The following is a 24,792-nucleotide window of genomic DNA, read 5'->3' as shown; positions in this document are numbered from 1 at the left end:
ATGTATTAATTATGGAAGTGAACGTTTTTATATAGCGAAATATTTTTAAAACTTGACGTTTTTGGTTTTCAATAAATCGACTTTCTCGTTTATTTTTTAACACATGAGTCTTGGTTTTTTTCCACTGATCTCTCAATCTCGCATTGTCAGCACAGCACAGCTCGCTCTCGCGAGGCGCTGGTACCAGACGCTGAGACTTCGCAGAGGAAGAAGAAGTTTGGCTTCGGATTCTAGAACAAGGAAAAGGGAAGAGCTGCCGATTGTGTCCTGTATTATTAATTGGATTGGGATACACTGATATTTAATTTAATAGCATTTTGGAGTCCAATTGTCCTCGAGTTTTTTCTTTTTTGCAGAGCTTCTTTCGCAAAGAGAAATGAGCTTTTTGTTGTGAGTATATGTTTTTTGTGTGCGTGCCTGTGATCAACTTGCTTTTGGAAGGTTCGGTACTGCATGGTACTGCAGATCTGCTTCATATCAGCTAAGGTCTTTTTCGAAAGGTTAAAACTCAACCGAGGTGTTACTTTTGCGATGCAGAAGTGGGTAATCTGCTGTTTGAAGTAAAACGGAATCACTTGATATTACTGCACTGGGCGATTATTTTACATAACTAAGGGGTGGACGATGGATTTTAAGTACTGCTACAGTTGCACGCTGTCATTGAGTGTAGCCGGTACAATACATTACGTTTTTAAACCTCGACTGCTCTAGTTATAAATGTGACAAAGTAGATGGTGGCGTTGACATGTTTTTTTCAGTCAACCGCATCAAGCAAGTCGCCGTATTTACAGTACATGTAAATGATGGTAGGGTATCGCTAAAACATCAGTGTAGTCTTAAGGTGATACATGTCATCAGTATTACGTTATGCAGTGTTTATTACTTTTTGCTGTTTCTAGACTAATCTTGGACAATGTGAAACCGAGTCTATGGCTCTGCATGCAGTCAATCCAGTAACTATTAATATATACTAGATTGATACAAAGAGACAGTGACTTCGAACATTCAGCTAAAAAGCACAAATCTGGATGAACAATTTTATAGCTGCAAAAAATCTCTGGCGTTTTCTTGTCATATAAAGTCACATCTGCACATTTCGTGAGCCATAGTACTGTGATTTAGTAATTCAAGCTGTAGTAGGCCAGCATTGCTCGTCTGAACGCTTGTTTCATTACAGAACAGTGTTGTAATCAAGTACTGTTTTAACGAAGTGTTTCAATCTGTATATACAGTATGTGTTTTCCCAAGAACCAGGTATATGCCCGTTTTCTGATTGTGTGCGTTACTATTTTATCGGAGATTTCTGTTGGACGACCTCAAAATTATCATTGGCTAGCTTTCCAGTGCATTGACTATCTGAGCTGAATGAATAATACCGAGGTCACAGAGATATAGATATGTAAGTGTACCTTCTGACAAGTCGGTTTTGAAATGAGCTAAAATGCTGTACTTAAGTGTTTAGAGATTATATAGCTGGAGAAGTTGTATTACTAGCGTTTTTAAATATCTATCTATGCAAATCGTGTCTACGGCTTTGTTTTGTGGATTATAGAAGTACATGTGGAATTAAGGTTTAGCCTAATACCTCTACTGTGATTGGTTTTGCAGTAAATCTAGCAATTACTAATGTACTACGCATTTTTCTGGCCTAGTTATAATTTAGTTATTATCTTCTCTAAACAAAAATGCCCTGACTGGGTTTTTTTTTTAAAGTTTCTTCTCTATGTCTCCAACAGTCCAACAAATCTAGTAACTAGTTCTGTATTGTGTAAACATAGCGAGATTTGGTTAAAGAAAAACTAAATTTGCTCAACTCGGCAGCAAAATGCTTATGAACGTGCAGTATTTTATTAACTAGTGTTCATTCATTCTTATCATCCAGATGGTGCGTTTCTTTGTGGTTGTACTGTACATGTAACTAAAGACAATGAAGAGCAAATGAGAGACTACTCATCCACGTAACATTATTCTTGTAATTACGTAAGAGTATAAGAGAGGCCATTCAGTTTCTTGCTCATTTGGGTCCGAGTAACTATTTGATCTGAGGATCGTGGTCTGCTATTTCTTTTTAAAAGTTGAAGTATCTGCTTTAGCAACATGGCTGGGTGGTTTGTTCTAGACATTACCCGTTTTGGTTAAAAAAGTAGCTCCACAAAGTTTCCACTTGCATCTTCTGGAGTTATATAATGCGTTCTGTCGTAAGGGAGAGCTTAGAAATGATAACTATGCAAAATTTCCTTGATTAAAAAATAAAAGATACTCATTCTTGATGAACCTCTTACTGTATTCCCTGCTGTACTGTGTACTGTATTTCTAAACGGTATCTGAAAGATGATCGAAAGTTGTCATCTGTCAGAAATAATATTTATATTGGGAACCTATGCTTGGGTAGACTAAAGCTCTAGCGAATTGCTCGAAGTTGGGTTTTGCTAAACGTTTGCCGGTGCATGCACAATGCCAGGTTATCTTGGATAACCTAAGGATAACAAGGAATTGCAAGCAAGGCTCGTCTAATTAATGGTGAAATGTTCAGATTAGTGATTTAGCAGAGATAAAATCAGGAGTTCTCTCCACTCTTTAAATACAATCAGCTGACAAGCCCTAACAGTTATCTAATTAACAATCTTTTGAAGCCAGTCTAGGAATATAGCTTAACATGGTGTGTGAAACCAGCCCCTAGAACAAGGGCTTCCTGGAGGGCTGGGTCTAATGGATTCTGGTTTCTGTTCTGGTTTTGTTTTCGTTCCATCTGAGCTCTTGGTAACATAATTGGTCTGAATAATTAACTGCAGAATTTCGATACTTCTGATCACATTCCAAGGTGTTTTAGTTAACTATACTGTTATTGAAATGTCAATGAGTAATCCTTACCCAAATTTAAGATAAGATAAGATCACTTTATTAGCACTACACAATTTCTTGCATTAGGAATTAGTCTTTTCACATACCCCAGCTTGCTCTCCATGAGACACAGACGGGGAGAGAAGCCTGGGGTCAGAGCGCAGGATGAGCCATTGTACAGCGCCCCTGGAGAAGTTGGGGTTAAGGGCCCAAAGGAGTAGGATTCCTCTGCCGGCTGCGGGATTTGAACCGGCAACCTTCCAGCCACAGCATTCCTGAATGCTGTATTTCTGCAAGACTACAACTTTTGAGCATCTTTTAGATACTATATATAGTACAAGTCTGAGGTAATAATTAGGTTAATTGTATAATTAAATTATCAAGTGAGAACAAAAACGAGATAGTGTCTTGAATTCCCATAGTGATCCTATGAAAAATCTCGCAGCATCAGGAAGCACAGTAGTAGAAATTATAGCAGAATTCTGATAAGTCACACTGAAAATCTCCAGGAAAAGTCTCAGCGCTTATTTGCTGCCCCAGTGTCAGCAGAGACTTCTTGCTGTTGACACATGGTTGGGTTTGGAAAAATAACAGTCTTGCATGATAATAAGTCATTTTTATGTAGGCCTTTTAGTTTGGCAAAATTAATTTCTTGGGAGGTTCATGTCAGATGTCTCTGTTTTCAGTTTTGAAGGCATCTCCAAAATAAAGATTTATATTTCTAGCATGCTGACACTGAAAGGATTTTGTTTGACTGGAGATATCTGTTAAACAGTCACCTTGCTCTAGTTATATTTCAGTATATCGATAATCTAGTATGCAGTAAGTCAGTCTTCATTTTTCTTAGAACATAGTTCCAAAACATAGAAAGAAATCAGAAAGCAGAATATGTATTTTAACATATATAAACAAGACTAATATTTTATTGAATTTTCCTGAGTATATTGGGATGTGGTACTCAATTTCTTTTATTTAGTGTTTCTCTATTTTCCTTCATTTTAACTTTGTGATACCCACACAAAATGTACAGGTATAAGGTTGATATGCATCTTAAATGCAACTAAAATGTATAAGGTTGATATGCATGAAACAAATGAGGTGAAATCAGCCGCTTTCTCCTTTCCTAGATGTTTTTCTTTTCTCTTCATGTAGGAAATTTCTTCTAGGCTCTGTTATCATGTCTGAATGTGTTTGTCCCATGACACAGTAAGGTTGAAATGGTAGGAACTGACTCTGTGTGATTTGCCGTAATGGAAGGATATATGAATAAATGAATAGTATTTGCAATAAAATTAATATGTAACAATTTAAGAGAAGTAAAATACAGTCCTTCCAGTGTCATACAACATCATAGCAGCTCATCCAACATTATACATTTTCAAATATCTAAAATGTTAAATATTTGTCTTATTTTCTGTATTTGTAAAAATTTTTAGTCCAGATTTTGCATTTTGGGCAGAAGAAATATTAAAAATCTGATGTTTCATGAACCTCAACAGGAAACAAGTAACAGCTCGCTAGAGTGTTCTACATTATTTCTTAGTCAGTTGTTCAGTTCCCCTTTCAAAAGATTTGTGTTGTTCAATTTCTGACTCACAGTAGCTTCTGACCTCTTATCACTGCTTAAATGTTCCACCCTTTCAGACTTCTCCAAGTAGGAAATGGCACTGATGCCTGATGAAATGAAACCTTATTTTTGCTTTTTGGAAAATATTGTAATTGATTTACTCTCTAAAATACTGCTAATGTACAGAATCTGAGCAAAAAAAAATGCTTGGTGTAACAAAGAAAATGGCTTTTATTTAAAATTTTAAGTAACTGAATTGACTTTTCACATGTTTTGCAGTGAACTCTTAGATATTTTTTTTAAACAGCTTAATTTATAAAAAGGAATCAGCCCATCACTGACAACATTTCATGTTAATGACAAACATTAAAAGTGTTGTTCAGCTCTGCCATGTTAAGATGCAGTGTAATATACTTACACAGAGAACAGATTTGACATAGCGTTTTTTTCTAAATTATGATTCCATAGTGTCCTGTTTGAATATCCAGTCATACTTCCTAAACATTCTAATATAAAGTAGAGAGCAGACCAGACAGATGGTGAAAAATTAAGTATTTATTTTGCTGCCATGAAGCAGTTGTTCTAAGTACACAATGCTCAGATAGTGAAGAAACGGAGCAAGAAGGATTATTTTGTATCCAGAAGGATGGACCTTTCCTGAGGATATTACTGAACTGCACATTTTCTCACAGCAGTGCAGTAAACAAGAAAACTGTATTAGAAGCATTTGTTACAATAAAACCCACAGGAAACAGCCAAAAAACTGATTCTGTAACACCTGCCTAGAAATGTGAGAATAAATCTGAATTTCTTATTTTATTGTTGGATGGCATCAATTCCACTTATAATCACTCTTAGAAGAGGTGGTGGTGGCTTTTTGCTAAGGATATACAAGTTCAAAAAAGTAAAAAAAATGGAGCAAACATTCACAGCAATTAGTGTCATTCCTCTACATACCCACATTCAGCACACAGCAGAAACAATTCAGTCATGTTGTGGCTTCTACTACAGAAATCCCCATCATTTGCATCAGCTTCATCTGAACAACAGAAAAAGGCTTCTCCTTCAATTTACATCCCCCATTTAACTCTTTGCCTTGGCTCTCAGGTCCTAGGGCTTGTGTATCTACAGATTTTCAGTCCAGCGGAGCTCTTAATCACCTTAATCGGCTTTATATTAGCTTATTTGGACCATCTACACTTCCTCTTAGCTCTTTGACACTTATAGATATACTTGCAGATACAGTGGTGTGAAAAAGTGTTTGCCCCCTTCCTGATTTCTTATTTTTTTGCATGTTTGTCACACTGAAATGTTTCAGATCATCAAACAAATTGAAATATTAGACAAAGATAACACAAGTAAACACAAAATGCAGTTTTTAAATGAAGGTTTTTATTATTAAGGGAAAAAAAATCCAAACCTACATAGCCCTGTGTGAAAAAGTGATTGCCCCCCCTGTTAAAACATAAATCAACTGTGGTTTATCACATCTTTGGAAAGCTGAGTTCAATTTCTCTAGCCACACCCAGGCCTGATTACTGCCACACCTGTTCTCAATCAAGAAATCACTTAAATAGGACCTGCCTGACAAAGTGAAGTAGACCAAAAGATCCTCAAAAGCTAGACATCATGCTGCGATGCAAACAAATTCAGGAACAAATGAGAAACAGAGTAATTGAGATTTATCAGTCTGGAAAAGGTTATAAAGCCATTTCTAAAGCTTTGGGACTCCAGCGAACCACAGTGAGGGCCATTATCCACAAATGGCGAAAACATGGAACAGTGGTGAACCTTCCCAGGAGTGGCCGGCCGACCAAAATTACCCCAAGAGCGCAGCGACGACTCATCCAAGAGGTCAGAAAAAACCCAACAACAACATCCAAAGAACTGCAGGCTTCACTTGCCTCAGTTAAGGTCAGTGTTCATGACTCCACCATAAGAAAGAGACTGGGCAAAAATGGCCTGCATGGCAGAGTTCCAAGATGAAAACCACTGCTGAGCAAAAAGAACATAAAGGCTCATCTCAGTTTTGCCAGAAAACATCTTGATGATCCCCAAGACTTTTGGGAAAATACTCTGTGGACTGACAAGACAAAAGTTGAACTTTTTGGAAGGTGTGTGTCCCATTACATCTGGCGTAAAAGTAACACAGCATTTCAGAAAAGGAACATCATACCAACAGTAAAATACGGTGGTGGTAGTGTGATGGTCTGGGGCTGTTTTGCTGCTTCAGGACCTGGAAGACTTGCTGTGGTAAATGGAACCAAGAGTTCTGCTGTCTACCAAAAAATCCTGAAGGAGAATGTCCGGCCATCTGTTCGTGACCTCAAGCTGAAGCGCACTTGGGTTCTGCAGCAGGACAATGATCCAAAACACACCAGCAAGTCCACCTCTGAATGGCTTAAGAAAAACAAAATGAAGACTTTGGAGTGGCCTAGTCAAAGTCCTGACCTGAATACGATTGAGATGTTGTGGCATGACCTTAAAAAAGTGGTTAAGGCTCGAAAACCCTCCAATGTGGCTGAATTACAACAATTCTGCAAAGATGAGTGGGCCAAAATTCCTCCACAGCGCTGTAAAAGACTCATTGCCAGTTATCGCAAACGCTTGATTGCAGTTGTTGCTGCTAAGGGTGGCCCAACCAGTTATTAGGTTTAGGGGGCAATCACTTTTTCACACAGGGCCATGTAGGTTTGGAGTTTTTTTTTCCCTTAATAATAAAAACCTTCATTTAAAAACTGCATTTTGTGTTTCCTTGTGTTATCTTTGTCTAATATTTCAATTTGTTTGATGATCTGAAACATTTCAGTGTGACAAACATGCAAAAAAATAAGAAATCAGGAAGGGGGCAAACACTTTTTCACACCACTGTATACTGGCACTCCAGGCTCAGGATTGGGGACCACTCTACCTTAGGTGTTTGTGAACATTTCTAATGGGTATACATTTCTAATTATGCATTTTTTTTCTTTTACCAGCAGGACATGACCAGATATTTTAATAGTATTTTCAGTTGCACTGTCATTTTTTAGTATAGTTCATATTTGTTTTATTTACTCTTTGTTTTCCTTCTTTCTTTGCTTATGCTGTATATGGAAGTGCATTGTTCTTTCTCTTTAAAGAAAGTATGTTTGGCATTGCAACTCTGATGAATAGGACATGGATTTTTTTGTTTCAATGCTTATTCCTACAAGTTGATAAATTCATACCTGTATGCAATTGTAACTGATTGTGGGAATATCTTCTGTGTCCTTTATAAAGGTTTTTTTGGAGGGGAATCTTTTTCGTGAAGGTAAGCTCTGGCTCATCGTTGGTCTGTACATTGCAAAATGAAAAGCATTATTCCCCGTTTCTCACAGTTTTTTTTTATGACTCATCAAACCTGCTGTTTAGTGGGCATATTTGATGTTTCAGTGCTGGTGTGAGTAAGGTTTTTTCCAAGTACCAGCTGTTACCAAGGGTAGTGGTTGTACAGTATATGGTATGCTGTTCAAAAGTCACTGTTCCAGAAGGCTAGGAAATTGTCTGATGTCAGAATTATCAGTTTTAATTTTACAGGACACATGTTTCATTTTGTTCTTGTAACCTTCCATTTTAGAACTGTTAAAACTGAATTAGGCTTTTTGCCCGATTGGTTTGAAGGCTGAGTATTTTTTTTGTGCTCTAGACTGTTTTAATTTAATCTATCCTACATTCTGTACCTAACATTGGTCCTATAAACTACCTTCTAAAGAAATAAGCTTTCGAAGTTGTTTACAAATTTAGGACAGGAGCTTGCCTCTTTGCAACTGTGGGAGATCTATCACAGGAGCATTACAGCATTACATATGACCAGTATATTGAAAGGATCAATAAGTAAAAGAAGAGACCATTTAATGTGTTCACAATATGTAGAGCATAAGTTCTTTTTATGCATGACAGCTGCTTAAAATGTGTGGCCAAGCTAATTGTTTTTGAGGCCCTGTGTAATCGTCAGCAATGATGTAGGTGAATTCAGATGTTGCTAGGGAAACGCAAAGCCTTGGGTTGGGACCTGGAATAAAAGAACCTTTGGAAAAGCCCACATAAAAAGTCAGCAAGTTCTTCGGTTTTGAGTTTATGTAAAGCCATCTGATTTGATTTCAAAATGAAAAATAAAATATGATAAAACCATGTTCCTGACGTTCTTGTGTTTAGTGAAGCACACATTAAAGGAGTCCTTTGCAAAGTCTTGTTGTTGTTCTTATTCCAGTTTGGAATGGCAGGTATGGCAGAAATTCACCACTTAAATGAAAAGACTAATGCCCATCAGCTACAGTAATGCTCCTTGAATGCTTAGCTTCATCTTCACACTCTGAAGAAAACTCCTTTCTCTCATCTGGGTGTGACAGTAAATCCTGAAGACCTGGCACTTGCTACATTTTTCACAACTCCATGAACTCTGATGGACAAGTGCCTTTGAACAGCTCAGATCTGCATTTTTCTGTTATTTCATTGTTAGTTGCGAATGCAGCTTTAGAACAGAACTGTGGTTATTATGCTTAGATTGTCATTTTAATCGCTGTTCTGAGGGATAGAAAAATATTCTAACAGCCCCATTACACAGAAGGGTCAGGCAGAGAAATTAGAAATTACTTCATGAATTGAGTTAAGAGGGAATTTAGGTAGGCCAGGTCACGCAATTCCAAAGTGGAATATCACACACAATGAGGTTCTGTTTTTGAAACACAGATGCATAGAATCTGTGTTTCAAGAAACACTGAATTTAATCTTAGTTTGCACTGAGAATCCTCTTGAGTTTCCTTAGAAGAACGTGCATGTCCTTGTTAATAACTTCAGATATTGTTAATGCAGTATGTGTACCCAGAATTGAAAAATCTCTTCAAATGCTTATCATACATACATTTCTTCAGCTGCACTAATGTGGTTGTGCAAGTGTTGTGCATTTGTCCAATTGTTTTATCAGCTTTCTGGTTTGAATGAAAAAGCAGGCCACAGCCATATAGAAATCTTTTAAGTGTTGCCGTGATTTCAGGCCTTTGATGCATAATACCAGTAAAAGCTTGAAGACGTGCACTCTGATGATAAATGGGGAAACAAGATAAAACATTTGTATACTCAAGACTTTGAAAATGAAAAGGGGAGATTCGTTTAAAAAAAACGAAATTGCTAAACCGGGGTAGTCTGTATTAAGTGGTTAATAAATGCCAGTTTTTATTTTGTTAGGATTGTCTGCATTTTATAGAAGTTACATCAGTACCTATAGAACTATATATGTGAATATGGCAAATAAATAAGCCAAGTGTAATACAAGAGAGCACCTATCAATAGCCCAAATCTTATTTTCAGACTTCTCATCCAATTCATTGCTTCAGGAGAAATGGAAATTGTAAAAATGTTTTGTTCACATTTTTATTAAAAACTATATATTAATTTTCTGTAGTTACTCTTTGTTTGCAAAAAAATAGGAACTTTTTATTGTATCTGAGGACAAATGAGTGAGTTAATTTTATTTATTGTTAAAAAAAAATGACGAGCAAAGTGTAGAATAAAGATTTTTTATGATTTACTCAGGAAATGGCCAGACTGAGATCAGTTACACTAACTGATATTTGTATGGACAGAAATTTCTTTAGGATCAGAAATAATTTTTATCTGTGTGTTTTTAGTGTGTTAGACAGCATATTTGAATAAAAAGTTCAGAGTAGATTTTGATATGTTAGTTTAAACCCTGGTCAAGCTCTGACTTGAGCTGCCTGATGTACCTGCAGGATGGGTTATGGGTGGTACAGTGCTGAGCAAATATAAAAGAATAGTTTTTGTTCAGGATTGAATATTTTTCTTCATTCCTTTCTAATTAATCTTTTTAATTCTTCTTGTACAGAAGTGTCTTGCTCAAGGGTAAAACATTAGTACTCCACCTGGTATTTTAACCCACATCCTCCAGTGAGTCTGGCACACTGCTGCCATTTCAAGATCCCAAATTAAAACAACATTGCATTGTGTGGGTAATAAACCTGTACCTTAATCAGGTTATTTTGAATGTTTTTCCTGCTCCCTTTCATTCAAAAGCCATGTCTGTCTCTTGGGCCATGATTTGCAGCGCTCTCCAAATTGATTTGTCCCAGTGTTGTTTGTGAGGATCTGGCCTGACGCTGATTTTATTTCTTAGCATTTATATTTGGAAATATCTTCATGGCCTGTATACCAAAGGGGAGCTGCTGCAGCCTTCAGAAGCTTTTTATATACAAATTTAGAATCACCATGCCTCACTACACTGGGGCCCCAGGTTTCTGGTTTCTGGGTTTCTGGGAAAATTGGCCCTGGTGACTGTGTTTGTGTCTGTGTGATTGCCCTGTGATGGACTGGCATCCCCTCCAGAGTGTACTGAGAAAATGGCCAGACCTTGGGCTCGTTGCTTGCTGGGATAGCTCCAGTAATTAGAAGAAAATGGATGGATTTGTTTTTTTTTTTACTTCTCGGCTAATGGCTCACAGCTACCAACCCCATGGCCATACATAGGAGAAAATGAGGAAGTGTGGGCAGAGTCCTGAGGCCTGCCCACCTGTGAGCCACTTGTGTTTTAACATGTCACAGGATCCACAGTCCCATAATACAGCTCCTTTGCCAGTGGGAGAAGAAACACATCCCTTGCTAACAGCACTGCATTCTTTAAAATGACTGCATGTGGTGGGGCTGTCCTTGAAGGCCTATTTATCTGATTGGATGCTACAATGTGATCTTCTCACAAGGCTGAGATAAACATGCTTCAAATTATCAAGCATACTAATACGGTAATGAGATTTGTTTTACAGTGTACAATGTGAACTTATCACCTCCAAAATTAGCAATGCTTCATCATGTTCAAGACTGCCCCCACAGAAAAGACTCTGGGGTAGAAGGTATTGGATACATTTACAGTATATACACATTTATCTAGAGGATGTGTTTTATCTGTATATAAGGTACATTTTTATTGATCTTTTATTTGTAACGTCTGTGCACGACTATACCGCAAAAATTAGTTATGGCAGTAATTCTGTTGAAAGAGCTTCTGAATCCTTACAGAGTTATACAGCAGCAGAACAGGGAACCCCAAGATCGAGTATGATGAACCTCAGTACCTTCAGATTTTCATTCCAGTTGATTACCAGGTTACTTAGTTGGACACATTATTGAAGTAATTAACGTAACCAGACATGTTCTCAATCATTTATCAGGTTGCTTTAAGGACGAGAGCTTTGATATTTTTGATGTAGTTTGAAATTGTCATCTGATTTTGTGGTGGAAATGGAGTTGGAATGAGAGTTGAAAAGGACTGGTGTGAGATGACTTTCAGTTGGATTGAGGCCTTAAGTAAATAGCTCATTTAATTTAGCTTAATTAAATTAAATGAAAATCCAACATGTTGACATTCCAGGACTAGACTGGGTGATATATGCTGTACAGCTATTACAGAAGGAAAACTGCTAAACCATTAACTGTCATAAAAGATCTGCATCACACCAATATAAGCACCCCAAGTGAAAACCATATAATGTGTCAAATACTTAATGAATGTGTCTTGTAGGTAAATTGGATAGAGTTCGTCATTTTGTTTAGAAAATGGTATACTGTACCTCTGTCTCTGTAGAATGTTGTATTTAAGAGCATTTTAACTATCTGTCGTGTACTGTATGTATATCAGTGATGCCTTTTAGCAGTTTAAACCAGATTTTTTTTTATTTTAATGTTTCAGTTTTTTTTGTTAAAATGAAATAAACAGCACTGTCTGGACATTCACTTGTTTTAATCAGAAGGTGTAAATTACTCAAATAGATTTTAGTACAGTTTGTATTACTGTGTTTTTGGGATGCCACCAGGTAAATTCATTTCAGTTGGAAATTATTTTATTTTGTGCCTGTTGCAACTTCAGCTTCCAGAGCAGAAGTCGGTGAATCATCACCTTCATTTCTGTTGACACTCAAATGGCGCGAGAGTTTTTATATGCATGTTGGAATATGAGGGGAATCTTCTGCAAGTCAGCACAGGGAAGTGTGTTTTCACAAGCCAAGCAAAAAACCTCTGACTCGGTTTCTCAGTAGAAAGTTTACCCTCCAGGGCTATAAACTTCATCAAGTTTCTTTCGTTTAGGTAATTTGTTGCCATTCAAACGAAAATGTGAATTCTGAAACAAGAATTTTGTTGCCTGCAGTTACCCTTAATATTTTTTTAGCTCAAAGTAAACTTTAACCTAATGGTACCATCTTTCACTGGTTGGGTTATGAAATATAGCTTAGGCACTAAATACTGGGTTTGAAAGTGTTATAAAGTTGAATTATTATAATACATAAATTATAATATTATATTATAATAAATCATATATATTAAAACAAATTTCATACTAGTACTTCATGCCCTACTACTTATCTTAAAGGTGTGTTTTGTCAATACTGTATAAGGCATATTGCTTAATATAAGGTCATTTTAAAATCCAGAACATTTATAGTAGGATTGTATGCACAAACATTTGATTAAAGGTCTTTATGTTTTCAGTGTATGTTCTCAAATTAAAGTAGAGGTGCTTCTGCTGTAGGCAAATATGGGAAGAATATCCCATTTGTCTGTCACTCTGAAACTTTGATGTCAACAATTCAGAGTTGTACTTTAAAGCAAATGATGATCCTAAATCTGATTTCAGATGACATAAGTTACAGTTATGTAGGCAGATTTTAATAGTGCTGTTATTTTAACAAGCATTGGATGTTTCGCTGATATTAAAATGTGAAAAAAATAGTTTGTTGTACTTTATGGTTTCCTAGGGTTTGTTTGTATTTTCACACAAATCCAAATCCAATGGCTTGTGCTGCTGGACATTGTAGTTGGAGGGCTTGCATCTCCCTAGGGGTGATAGATGTGCTTTTAAGTATTCAATCTGTGATACCAATTAACCATTTTTATTGATGTCAAAGCATTTGAAATTTCCTCTGAATTCATTAATATTTATAGAGCTTCATGTCATCTAATACCTATAAACAATGTATACTACCCTTCATGCCATCAGGTACCCTCGAACAATAACGGTGTATCCAGTTTTTCCATGCCTTGCTTTGCTTTCCTACAAAAATGTGTTCTGATAATTTCATTTTCTTGTTGCTCTTGCTCACAGCGGAAGTCGCTCATCGAAGACGTTTAAGCCGAAGAAAAATATTCCTGAGGGCTCCCACCAGTATGAACTCCTGAAACATGCCGAAGCCACTCTGGGAAGTGGAAACCTTTGCATGGCTGTCATGCTGCCCGAAGGGGAAGACTTGAATGAGTGGGTGGCAGTGAACAGTAAGTGTGCAGGCCAGCAACAACTGGAACAAAAAACATTCACTGAAAGTAATTGGAGGTGAATGCATGAATTGTGCACACTCTTAAATCGGTATAAAATTGGCAGTTATCTTGACAAAGTATTGCATCCTCTTAAAAATAGGACCAGTCTCTGCAGAGTATGTGTACAGATCTGTGTACTTTGGAAAGAAATGTCTTGCAGATCACCGGCATAGTTTTCTTTTTTCCTTGGATTTAGTGCCACTGGCTGAAGAATGATGTGGGAAGGTAGTGCTTACTGAAAGAGAACAAAATCTTTGTCATGATTAATAGGATGTCATCACCAAACAGAAATGAATACAGTCGTTTCACAGTTGGCCAAAAGCTTTTTAATGCGACCATTCCAAAACTGAAATTATCATTGTCCAGAGGTTAGACAATGACAGTAGACTGTTTGCAAACAGAGGCTGTACAGGGCAGTTTAAATCACTGCTACTTAACATGTGGCCCTTTCAGTCCAGTCCCAACACCTTGCTAATTCTTATATATATCCTCCTGATGGCCAATTGAATAAATATAGACCTGGTTGGAGTGAATTTCATAAATGGCTTAGTTTGGAAGGGCTACAAGATGAGTATCCCTGGTTTCTACTAATTATACTAATTGTTGAAATGTTAGTAACAGAACAGAACAGAGGTGTCAAACTCAGGTCCTGGAGGGCTTAGTGTCTTCTGATTTTTGTTCCAACCTTAGCAGTCAAATAGGCTTATTATTTTCTTGAACATGTATGGAATTTTTTTAATGTCTTAATAACTGTTGATTATTCAAAGTATTTACTTCAGTAAGGGTACTGTTACCAACAAATCAACTTGGGGCCAGGTTAGAAGCATTACAGTGATTCAGTTCATTTAATGATTAGCACAACTAGAGTATGTACTGTAACTGAGAGCTGTGGTGGAACAAAAGACACTGCGATTTTCCAGGAATGGTGTTTGAGACCTCTGCCCTAGAACATTGGGTTTGTAGAGTAACAGGCAGCAAAATGATCATTAACTGCTATAATATAACTACATTTTATATTAAAATGTATAATTGTCTTTGCTTCCAGTCTCAAAAACCTCAGTATTTGCTCTCATGTATGTACAGTACTAGCCGATTACAATAGAGAATAAGCAGTTTAAAAATTAGACTTGAAAACATATTGCAGTGCAATAATGAAAATACTATATAGGCAATATCAGACAACTGTATGTACACAGTGGTGTCATAAGTATTAAATCCACAGTTTCTACTCCTGTAAAAAAGATGACAAAATGGCACGAATTTGACAAAATATGCAATAAAAAAAGTGTGTGTCAGCAGCTCTGATTTTTTCAGTATCATTTTATTCCAATACTCTGGATATTTTTTTCAATCACTGCTCCCTTTTTAAAATAAATTTTGAATTTGTGTAAAACAGTGGAAATGAAAGTGCTGGATGTAGCCTAAACTTGTCAGGCTCATTTTCACTTAGGAGCAAGTAGAGGTCAATTCCCAAAAACAGCTCATGGAAAACCTTTTACTAAAAGGTAAAAAAAACAGCATTCTGGGTGCTGTACTTTACAACCGAATCACTGTGTTTTTGCTTCTTTTTTTCACTGTAGATAGAATTGACCTCTACTTGTTTCTATTACAGCTCCCCACTCTACCATTTTTCACTTAGTCAAGTTCCCTATGCCCTTTATGAAGGAGCTATTGTAAATCACCACTGAGGTGTCTCTGCTTTTCTACTTGTCTCAGAATTGGGCTCAGTAAGCCCAATTGTAGACATCCCTAGGCAATTAGGAGGGTCCTTTGCAGTCTAGGGTAAAGAGGGAGACTATCTGATGCATTCCCCTAGGACAAACAACTTTGTGACCTCATGAAAAAAAAAAGATCAATATTCCATCTACAGACACAGCTGAGTATGGTTTGAATGATGATATGTAAGCATTCAAAAAAAGACTGTATGGAGAGATGTTAGATGTTATGCTAATGGAGAATGAGATTAATGAGTATGCCTAGCTGTTTTCCTTTTTTGTTTATTATTTTTTTTAATCTAACAGTCTCTTATAAAAGGGATGTAAGTAAGAAGAGTCAGTATCCCAATTAAAATATTATTGATTGTATTGTCAGTGATACTGAGCGTGTAACTGGTAAAGGAATATGCTTACTGTTGAGGGTGTGCTTAAATTATTTCATGACAGATCCAGACATTATTCTGCTTGAGTGGTTGGTACACATTTGGAACAGTGTAGAGTGTTAAACCTCAAATAACCTTTTCTATTTGATGCATCAATGTATACTTTATTACATAAGCAGGCCTCTATGGTAGACAACAATTTCAATTTCGTAGTCTATAATATAGGGCCTTTGTAGTTTTGTAGTCGATAGAGTTGAGAGTGTCCAATTTAAATGGTATGTCAAAAACCACCACACATTTCCAAATTTTCCAGATAGACAAACACGGAATTTCCTAAAGAGCCTCCATGGTTTCTTTGTTCTCTCTACTTGCCCCTGAATCTAAGCTATGTGGCAATTTAGATCCAGACAAAAAGTACCAGGAAAGCATTGTTATTGCTTAATTTCCCCAGAGTCTACGTAAGCACATACCAAAAGATAGAAATAATGCAGCATTAGCCAGTATAATAACTTATGGTGTTCCTGCGCTGGAAAGATGTCCGTTAATCATGTTGGGTTGTTTTCTGGACATCAAAGATTTACTTCTGACATTTAATAAAAATGGAAAAGCAACTCCCTTTTCACGCTCTGTGACACTGGAACTCGTTCAGTGTAATCGGCGTTAAATTGATGCCCGGCCTCCCCTCCTTTTCCTTTGAGTGTTTGCTCGTGGGATATATTACCGACACTAGCGTGGCTTCAAGGTCATGCTTTGTGAGGCTTAGGGAACACAATGCCACATTTTCAGGAACAGAGTGTTGGAACTGAGTTTCAGGAGGACGAGAGACCGTTATTCAAGCAATTTTTTGATATCAAAAGGGTTTGAGTTTTCATTTTGCCCTCATGGGACTTTACAAAAGTAGCCAATAACACACCTGAAATAGATCATGTGAATGTAAAAAATGAATGTTTTATAAAGCCAACACAGGTCAGTCATCGTAAATTTGAGTCAATTTTTGTGTTAACTTTTGGCACGATTCATTTGCATTAATTCATCTGCATTTTTCCAAAATACTTAGGGATACATGTATTATAGTTACATTAACCCACTGCTGCTGTCTTATGTGCATTCAAATAAAAAATAATATTTGTGCGGGAAATAGGGTTACAATTTGTCTGGATTTCATGTGGAAAACCAGCACAGTTTTTGACCTCTGCACTGTCTCGGCAGAATTCCGAAGGCAGTCTTATAGTTTGGAATGGAAAAAGGTTGTGAGCTGGACTGCCTCTTGTCGAGAGCCACAACTCTCTGTCTGTGTTTGTGTCTGTGTGTCTGCCATTTGATGAACTGGTGTCCCATCCAAGGTGTATCCTGTCTTGCACCTGATGCTTGCCTGAATAGGCTCTGACTCCATTACCTTGAGTTGAAATAAGTGCTTAGAAAATGGATGAATGGTTTTATAAACAAGTGCTTTGGGCTGAAAACAACAGTCTTAGAAATCAATAGGTGGCAATATGCCACATTCATAAATATAATTGATCCTTTGTTCTTGATTGCAGAGGACTATATGATATAATGTATTATAATAAGTAAGGCTGATGAGTGAATAGAACTGTTAGCTAATTTAGACAACATTGTGCAGTGTAATTGTTGCTGTGGGCTCAAAAATACTTCATAATATGAGAGGGCTTGTGTGATGCCTGATAAATCATGTTATTGTGCATTGAATAATAGCTTAAATTGTACATAATCTCACACTTCACCATGTTTACAACATTTTAGGAAAGCCACAGTGTTCAGAGAAAGTAACATTAAGTAATTAAGTAAGTACTGATTTCTTGAAAGGATGGATCTGTTTGGGCTGTCAATAAATGTAGACTCTAGTAGGTGTCTGTAGTATCCTATATTACAGAAGTGGACACTGTTATTTTTCCAGGACAGCAATGATATTGGGGAAATTAGGAACAGCACTAAAGACCAATGCACAATATTGTGTTCTTAAACCTTTGAACAGTACTGTAAATCCCAGTTACCTTGAAAACAGTTCTTCATTTACAGTTGATTTAACACAACTGTGTTTGTCCTTTCAGAACAATTCTGTGAAGTCTAAGATGCTTAGTTCAGTTTTCTTTTCCAATTCATGCTTTTCATGTAGGTACCAATACATATCCCAGCTTTGCATGTGAACACTTTATTTCTACCTTTCTATTTCTGCTATGCAGCTGTAGATTTCTTCAATCAGATCAACATGCTGTATGGGACGATCACTGACTTCTGCACGGAAGAGAGCTGCCCTCTTATGTCAGCTGGACCCAAGTATGACAATCTGTTTTCTGTGTTTCCGTTTGTGGCTGTCCTTTCTGCATGGAAGTAGAAGAACTCCCTCATCCTGTCAAGCTTTAAATTTTAAATTATTTTTAATTAGAGGAATGTCTGTTTTGTGTACTTGCATGTATTTATTTAGGGTGACACAGTGGCATGTTGATTAGTGCTCTTGCCTCTTAGCTCTTGAGCCCAGGGTGTAGTCCTGCTTTGTGCCGAATGCATCTAGGATTGATTCCAAGTTACCACACCAGCAATAAGCAGATTCCTAATAATAGATGGGTATATGTATTTAATTTCAGCCATATTGTTGAGTGGTTGCTCAGTTCATTGCTTATTTTATTTTATTTAACTGCCTAGGTGAATGGCTTGTTAAGAATTGATATATCTTCTACCTAATTGTTGACTATAGCACATTTTGATTATTTGTTTGATACAATGTTTGTATGTGCTGTTGATTTATGAAACAATATGGAAAAGAAGAATGAATAAGCAAGTAGAGAGTGCAGAACAAAGGGAAACATTGACTGAGATGTAGGTCTGACTTTATTGTTTTTGCTTTATTCTCTTTTAGGTATGAGTACCATTGGGCAGATGGAACTAATATAAAAAAGCCAATTAAATGTTCTGCACCGAAATATATTGATTACTTAATGACTTGGGTACAGGACCAACTTGATGATGAGACACTCTTTCCATCAAAAATAGGTACAAAAGGCTTCTCCGCTTCATGTAGTTTCTTCCAAACTTTGCAAAAAATAAAGTATCAGTATCAGTAGGTCTTAAGTAATTATTATTTTTAGGTCAGTTTTGGCTTGTTTTAATGTTGTTTAATTTTAACGCTTATGGAAATGATATTGTGTTTCTAGAAATATGCCTGATATCCATAAGGATTTTGTATTTGTATTTGGCAGATTCCTTTATTTTAAGTGGCATATAGTGATACGTGATAACCTGACAAAAAGAATACAGCTCAAAGTCATGACAACTAACAGAAAATGTGTTAAATTAGCACTTTACGTGATGTCTTCAAAGGATCATTTGCGGTTACAAAACATTCTTAAAATAGTTTATTCTATATAATGAATAATTATAAAAATAGAATAACTTGCAAAAACAGTTGTAATAAAAGACCTCTTAAAAACAAGCTCATCTTGGATTATGTCCCACTATTCCAGGATTATGCAGTGAATGTCTACTGTAAATCATGGGTGTATCTCATCCTTCAATAATCAGTTTGTACAGAATGGGAGCACACATTGGTTTTGATCAACATTGTAAGCTGATTGATTCAATTAAGTCAAGAATTGCCAGCTGTGGTCCTGAGATCTACAGGGTGTTAATATTTCCATTTCAATCGAGCTGTCTGCTTAAAGGGAAAATGCAAAAATATATTCATATTTCGGGATTAGAATCAGCATTAACGGGTGCATTTCAAACCACAATAAAAGTCAAATGTACACTTGTAAAACCTCCAATTCACATCAGAAGGACAAATAGATGGAATTTCCAGGTATGCACATATTTCGCGATTCAGAATGAGACAACAAAACATCAGGTGACGTAAAGCAGCCTTATTACATTGTAAACAAGCAGGCAGAACACATTTTTTTTGATCCAATAGAAATATGGCTCCCAATGGTTTTGCCAATAAATGGACCTTACTTGTCAGCTCTGCATGAAGATCATGTTGGAAGATTTCTACGGTGAAATGTCTGCTGCACAACCTGTACTTATGCACTCGTACATCCATTGCATTAGCCATTGCCGAAAGTCATTCATTACAGTGACTAGTGAGCAGGAATGGCCGCTTCACGTTGCAATTCTCGTGAACTCTTGCTCTTACCCGTGGCGAGACCAGAATTTTACGACAACATGACTTACAGTACTTTCACAAAGTTAACTATTTTGTACTTAATTTGTAAATTTATTCTGTACCATTGATTAGTTTATTTTGTTACCGAGATTTAATAATGGGTCTGAGAAATTGGGACTGCAGTTCTCTTTTAATGGAACAAGTAATCAGCTTCAGAAGTCAAAAATGCTCCACATGTTTAGAAATGGATCATTTATGGATGACCCATGAAACCTACTGGATTGTAGCCTTGCATGGACCACCCCTTGTCAAACACGATTAGTACGTTCCATCCCTGCTGTAGCAGACTCATTCGCGTTTGGATATCTACATAAAATTTTATTGCAGAAACAGCAGATGCTCTTTTCAAATTACACTGCACTGACTCAGTATCAACAATTTTGTGTGTGTCTGTTCCAAGCTTGACTGGAATTTAAAATTCTGTCATGTTCCTTTTCTTCTTCTGCCTGTTGTGCTTTTTTGATTGTCTACTGTGCATTGTGATACCATTCTCTAGCCAGAGCGTCATCATTTCCTAGTTACAGTTCCCACCGTGCCGCCCTACCCATATTTTAAATTGCTCATTATTTAAACATTACAAGGTTCTGCAGTGTAATTCCAGAATGTGGTGGTTCAACTTTCCCCTGTGTGTTTCATTGTAAACTTCTTATTTTAGGTGTTCCCTTTCCAAAGAATTTCATGTCTGTGGCAAAGACCATCTTGAAGCGTCTGTTTCGGGTGTATGCCCATATATACCACCAGCACTTTGATGCTGTAATTCAGCTACAAGAAGAGGCTCACCTTAATACATCGTTCAAGCATTTTATTTTCTTCGTTCAGGTAAATGAATCCTTTGCACAGATGTGATTGGCCACAGAGGTTCAGAGGTTTATTGGATTTGTCTTGAAACATATATTAAAAATAAGCATGCAAAGTATGGAGTTGTTTTTCACTTTTGTGATTAAAATCAGCGTAATAAAAGATTCAAAGACTGGAAGGGTTTTGTACCACTTGAAGACAAAATCTTGTCAAAAATGCATTTGTGAGTTCAAATAAAAAAAAACACTAAAAAAAGAGTGCTATAGAGTAGAAAGATGATTTAAATAGTTTCAGTACTTGAAATTGTTCTTCTGTTTTTTTTTTAGGAGTTCAACCTGATAGATAGAAAAGAACTTGCTCCCCTTCAGGAACTGATTGAAAAGCTGACTTCCAAGGACAGATAAATGGGGATATGCCAGCTCTGTTTTATTTTCACAGTTTCTCCAGTTTCTTTTTTTCTGTACAGACAACTCGCTTCATTTTATGTACTACATTATGTGATAAGGATTAGGGGGATGTTTCTTAGTGCTGTAGAACTAAGACAGACTTTGATGCTTAGCAGATTGTTGGCAAATGTTACTTGGGGCAGTGACTTTAACATCGTACACATTTACATTACTGGTGGGTTAATGTTTCACATATCACCAGTGTAACTCTGAAGTAAATCCCTAAACAGAGCTCATGTCTTATTCAAGTGCCTAATCAGGTTCACAGATATGTAGGTACAGTCCTGCTGAAAACAGCTGCAATTACAGTACATTTAAATGACTGACAAAATGCAATTAAAATCAGTGCTCTAGACTTTATTTAATGAATTTATTTACCTATGCTTGCTTGATGAGATCTGTCTTTGTGCAGAAAATCTTCACACACTCAAAGGTACTTCCATTGACCTTCCTGATGGTACACTACGAAGGCGTTCAGGATATATGCTTTCATTTTGTTTTGTTTGAGACTTTTAAAAAATAATAACTTATGAATAGCTATGCTGAACTCTGGCGTTGTATAATGAAAGTTGTATATTGAACAATTTACAGAGTATATGTGTGTACATTTTTGAAAAACCTCCTTTTTGGAAACATAGCACTTGTCAGTTTATTGTGCCACACTACAGGCAGTGAATAAGACCTTAGACAAAAGAAGATGATGCTAGCTACTGGTCCAGGGCAACGTTATAGTAGTTTCGGCTATGGAGAATTTGGTAAATCTTAGGTCTTAGTGACAGTTTCTCTGTTAAAACTGTAAAACATGGAGTGTGAGAGGTTAGCTGAAAAGGATAGTTCAGTATAAAAGGCACAGAACAGATTGGTTTACGAATACACCAGCCATGGTACCATGTAATCCTTATGTGGGTATTGCTGTTTTTTACTTATTTTCCCAATTTAATGGATCGCTTTGTCTTCACCTAATTACCTTCACATTAAGATTTTAATTAAACAGCTAGAAAAATGAAAAAGCTGATTCACTTGGGATGAATCAGAAAGGCTGGTGTGACTGCTTTTCAAGCCAAATGATGTTTATACCTTTTTCAACACTGTTTTCTTTTTCTCTGCTTTTTATTCTGCTTTGAACACAACTAACAACTTCTATTGAACTATTTTGCTATAATAGTCAACAAAGGAGTCTCTACAATGGAACCAAATTTTAAAAAAATCTCACAGAAAAGGTTTTGTGCTGTTACTCATTTTAACTGTCTAGTAAATGATTTGTAGTACCTCACACTGGGCAGTTAAATGTCCAACACTGTGAATAGCTCTAGTACCATTGTCCAGTGGCAGCATAAGAGCACTGGTAAAAGACAGTGAATTTTCTAAATGGTTTGAAGTACACACCCTCAGGTTCAGAGAACCTATTCAATGGAATTGAATTTGAAATCAGTGGTAGATTAGGATGTACTTCAGCATCTTTGATAACTTGAAATTAAATGCCTTCCTCAATGTATCCCCTCAGGATGCCCCAGTTTTTTCCCCACAAAGTGCCAGACTTGCAGACCTTTTTATCAGTCTATGGACAGAATTTTGTTACAGCATTTAAGTATAGTGATTCACTGTGAGCAATAGCTGAGCCAAAGTCCTGAAGTAAAGGGAGGGCTTGTGAGGGACTTTCAAATTGTATTTGAGCTGTAGTTTACTATGCAATCTAATGTGCTTTCCATTGCACTAGATAAGTATTTGCATATACATCCTTGTAGCACTTAAAACTTCAGAATTAGCTTAATTTTAGGTATGAATATTAACCTTTGGCTGGAGTGTGGTGATGTTCTTTTTTCAAAAGGCGTATATACAGATATTCAGAGTTATTCATCCAGAAATGCATTGTTGCATGTTAGAGGACACCAGCTGCCTGCATTTTCAAGGACTATGGTGGTAATAGTTAAAAGGATGTTGCCTGAGGGAAAAATTACATATTTGGGATTTTTTAAAGCATTTTGTGTAGTTAAATGAAAGTTTGTTGTAGTTTTACAGTTATTCAGATAATACGACATTTCTTTTAACTCCATAGTAAACCTGATACACAGACTACTTAAAACTGAATTAAAATAGAGAGTAATAGGTCACTCAAAGGACTTCCACGTTATCTTTCATTGTAAGGTGCAGACTACAGTAAATTGCATTTAACTCATTCACTGTAAAACTGGTCATCCGAAGTACTTGCTTTAGTTTATTACTGTTATAATTATTAGTATTCTTATTTATGTTTTGCACTTAAGTTTTTTATATTATTGCTTTTATTTTAAAGCATTTTCTGGAGGTCCAATTTAGCTAAAGTTAAGGAATGCTGACTGTTCCACAAAACTACATATGTTGTAGCATATGCAGAAAATCACACACTACTACATCAGAGCTCAGTTAAACATTGGGCATAGATTTATTCATAGGTGTCCATTTTAAAATTTTTAAGGGGTTTAAGTAAAAAGAATAAGTGACACGTTTATTTTGAAAATAATAATATGCGATCTAAGATTTGTTTCATTAATGTTTAATGAAATGTGTTGGGAAGAAACTGAAGAGTTCATTATATAATGCTGTTTGGACTGACATACTGTAAAGTACCTGTGCCAACTGTTTTCTGCTCTTGAAAAAGAGATTCAGGCAGATTTGTGCTGATTTGTAAAAATGCCCATGTGAAATTAATTTTTTAGTTGTTATATACAACACATTTATGCGGAGAAGGTTGTAAATAATGTACACAGACTGTGTTATGTGGTGGGATTTAAGATATTAAAATTATAGGATTTTGTGGTATGATGAATGCTGTTTATAAGGACAATAAAAGCTACCTTTGACCAAACCGTTATTGTGTTATTTTAAAGACTTTGAAAATCAAATATGTGTGCTCTCGCCAATAACTAAACAAAGGAGCTCCTAACAGTCATTGAAGATTTTAGTCCTTTTGCAGAGTTTACTCTTTGGATTCTGTTTAAATTTGTTTATTTGACACTTCTGTCCAAAGCCTCTTGTAAAGCAGGGCACTTTACTGAAGCAATCTAAATAAAGTTGTGTGCCCAAGAGTGTGACAACAGTGCCCTACCACAATCTGGACCCACCACCTAGATGTGAATCTAGAGCCCTAACCGTTACTCCCCAATGCTGCCAGATTCTAATGCGTAGATTAAAAATTTACACCTTAACTAATTGGTTTCCTTGCAAAATGCTGACATTTCAAGCAGATTAAACATGCTTCCTAATAAATATTTTTCTAATAAGAAACCTTTCCATTAGAGCATTTTTTATTTCCTCAGGGTTTAGGGCTCACTTGGATGAAGGGCTTGTGATGGGAGTGAAGAAGGGCTATTTTAAATGAGCGTGTGATAGCTGAAGATTAAGTTGCAAATTATCACACAGTGAACTCTCTCTTAGAAAACGGGATACCCCTTTCTCTCTAGGGTACTTTCCACTGAAAGCTTATTCTGGGTGGGTAGCACACATTTCTGTTGTGTGCATCTGGACAGATTACCACTATACATTGTTGAAA

General features: G+C 36.5%; 1 protein-coding gene across 1 annotated transcript; it reads left to right on the top strand.

Annotated features, from left to right (window-relative positions):
* Positions 1–192: 192 nt before the first annotated feature.
* LOC148837973 (MOB kinase activator 1B) lies at positions 193–24,108 on the top strand. Its single transcript, XM_088911812.1, has 6 exons — positions 193–390; positions 13,536–13,702; positions 18,044–18,137; positions 18,718–18,851; positions 20,675–20,838; positions 21,144–24,108. The coding sequence occupies exons 1-6, from the start codon at positions 377–379 to the stop codon at positions 21,219–21,221; spliced, it is 651 nt and encodes a 216-aa protein (XP_088767938.1). The 5' UTR covers positions 193–376; the 3' UTR covers positions 21,222–24,108.
* The last annotated feature ends 684 nt before the right edge of the window (positions 24,109–24,792 follow it).

The sequence above is a fragment of the Atractosteus spatula genome, chromosome 3, assembly GCF_055471065.1.
Source record: "Atractosteus spatula isolate fAtrSpa1 chromosome 3, fAtrSpa1.hap1, whole genome shotgun sequence".
Classification (NCBI taxonomy): Eukaryota; Metazoa; Chordata; class Actinopteri; order Semionotiformes; family Lepisosteidae; genus Atractosteus; species Atractosteus spatula.
The sequence above is the reverse complement of the archived record's forward strand: the minus strand, read 5'-3'. Positions and strand labels throughout refer to the sequence as shown.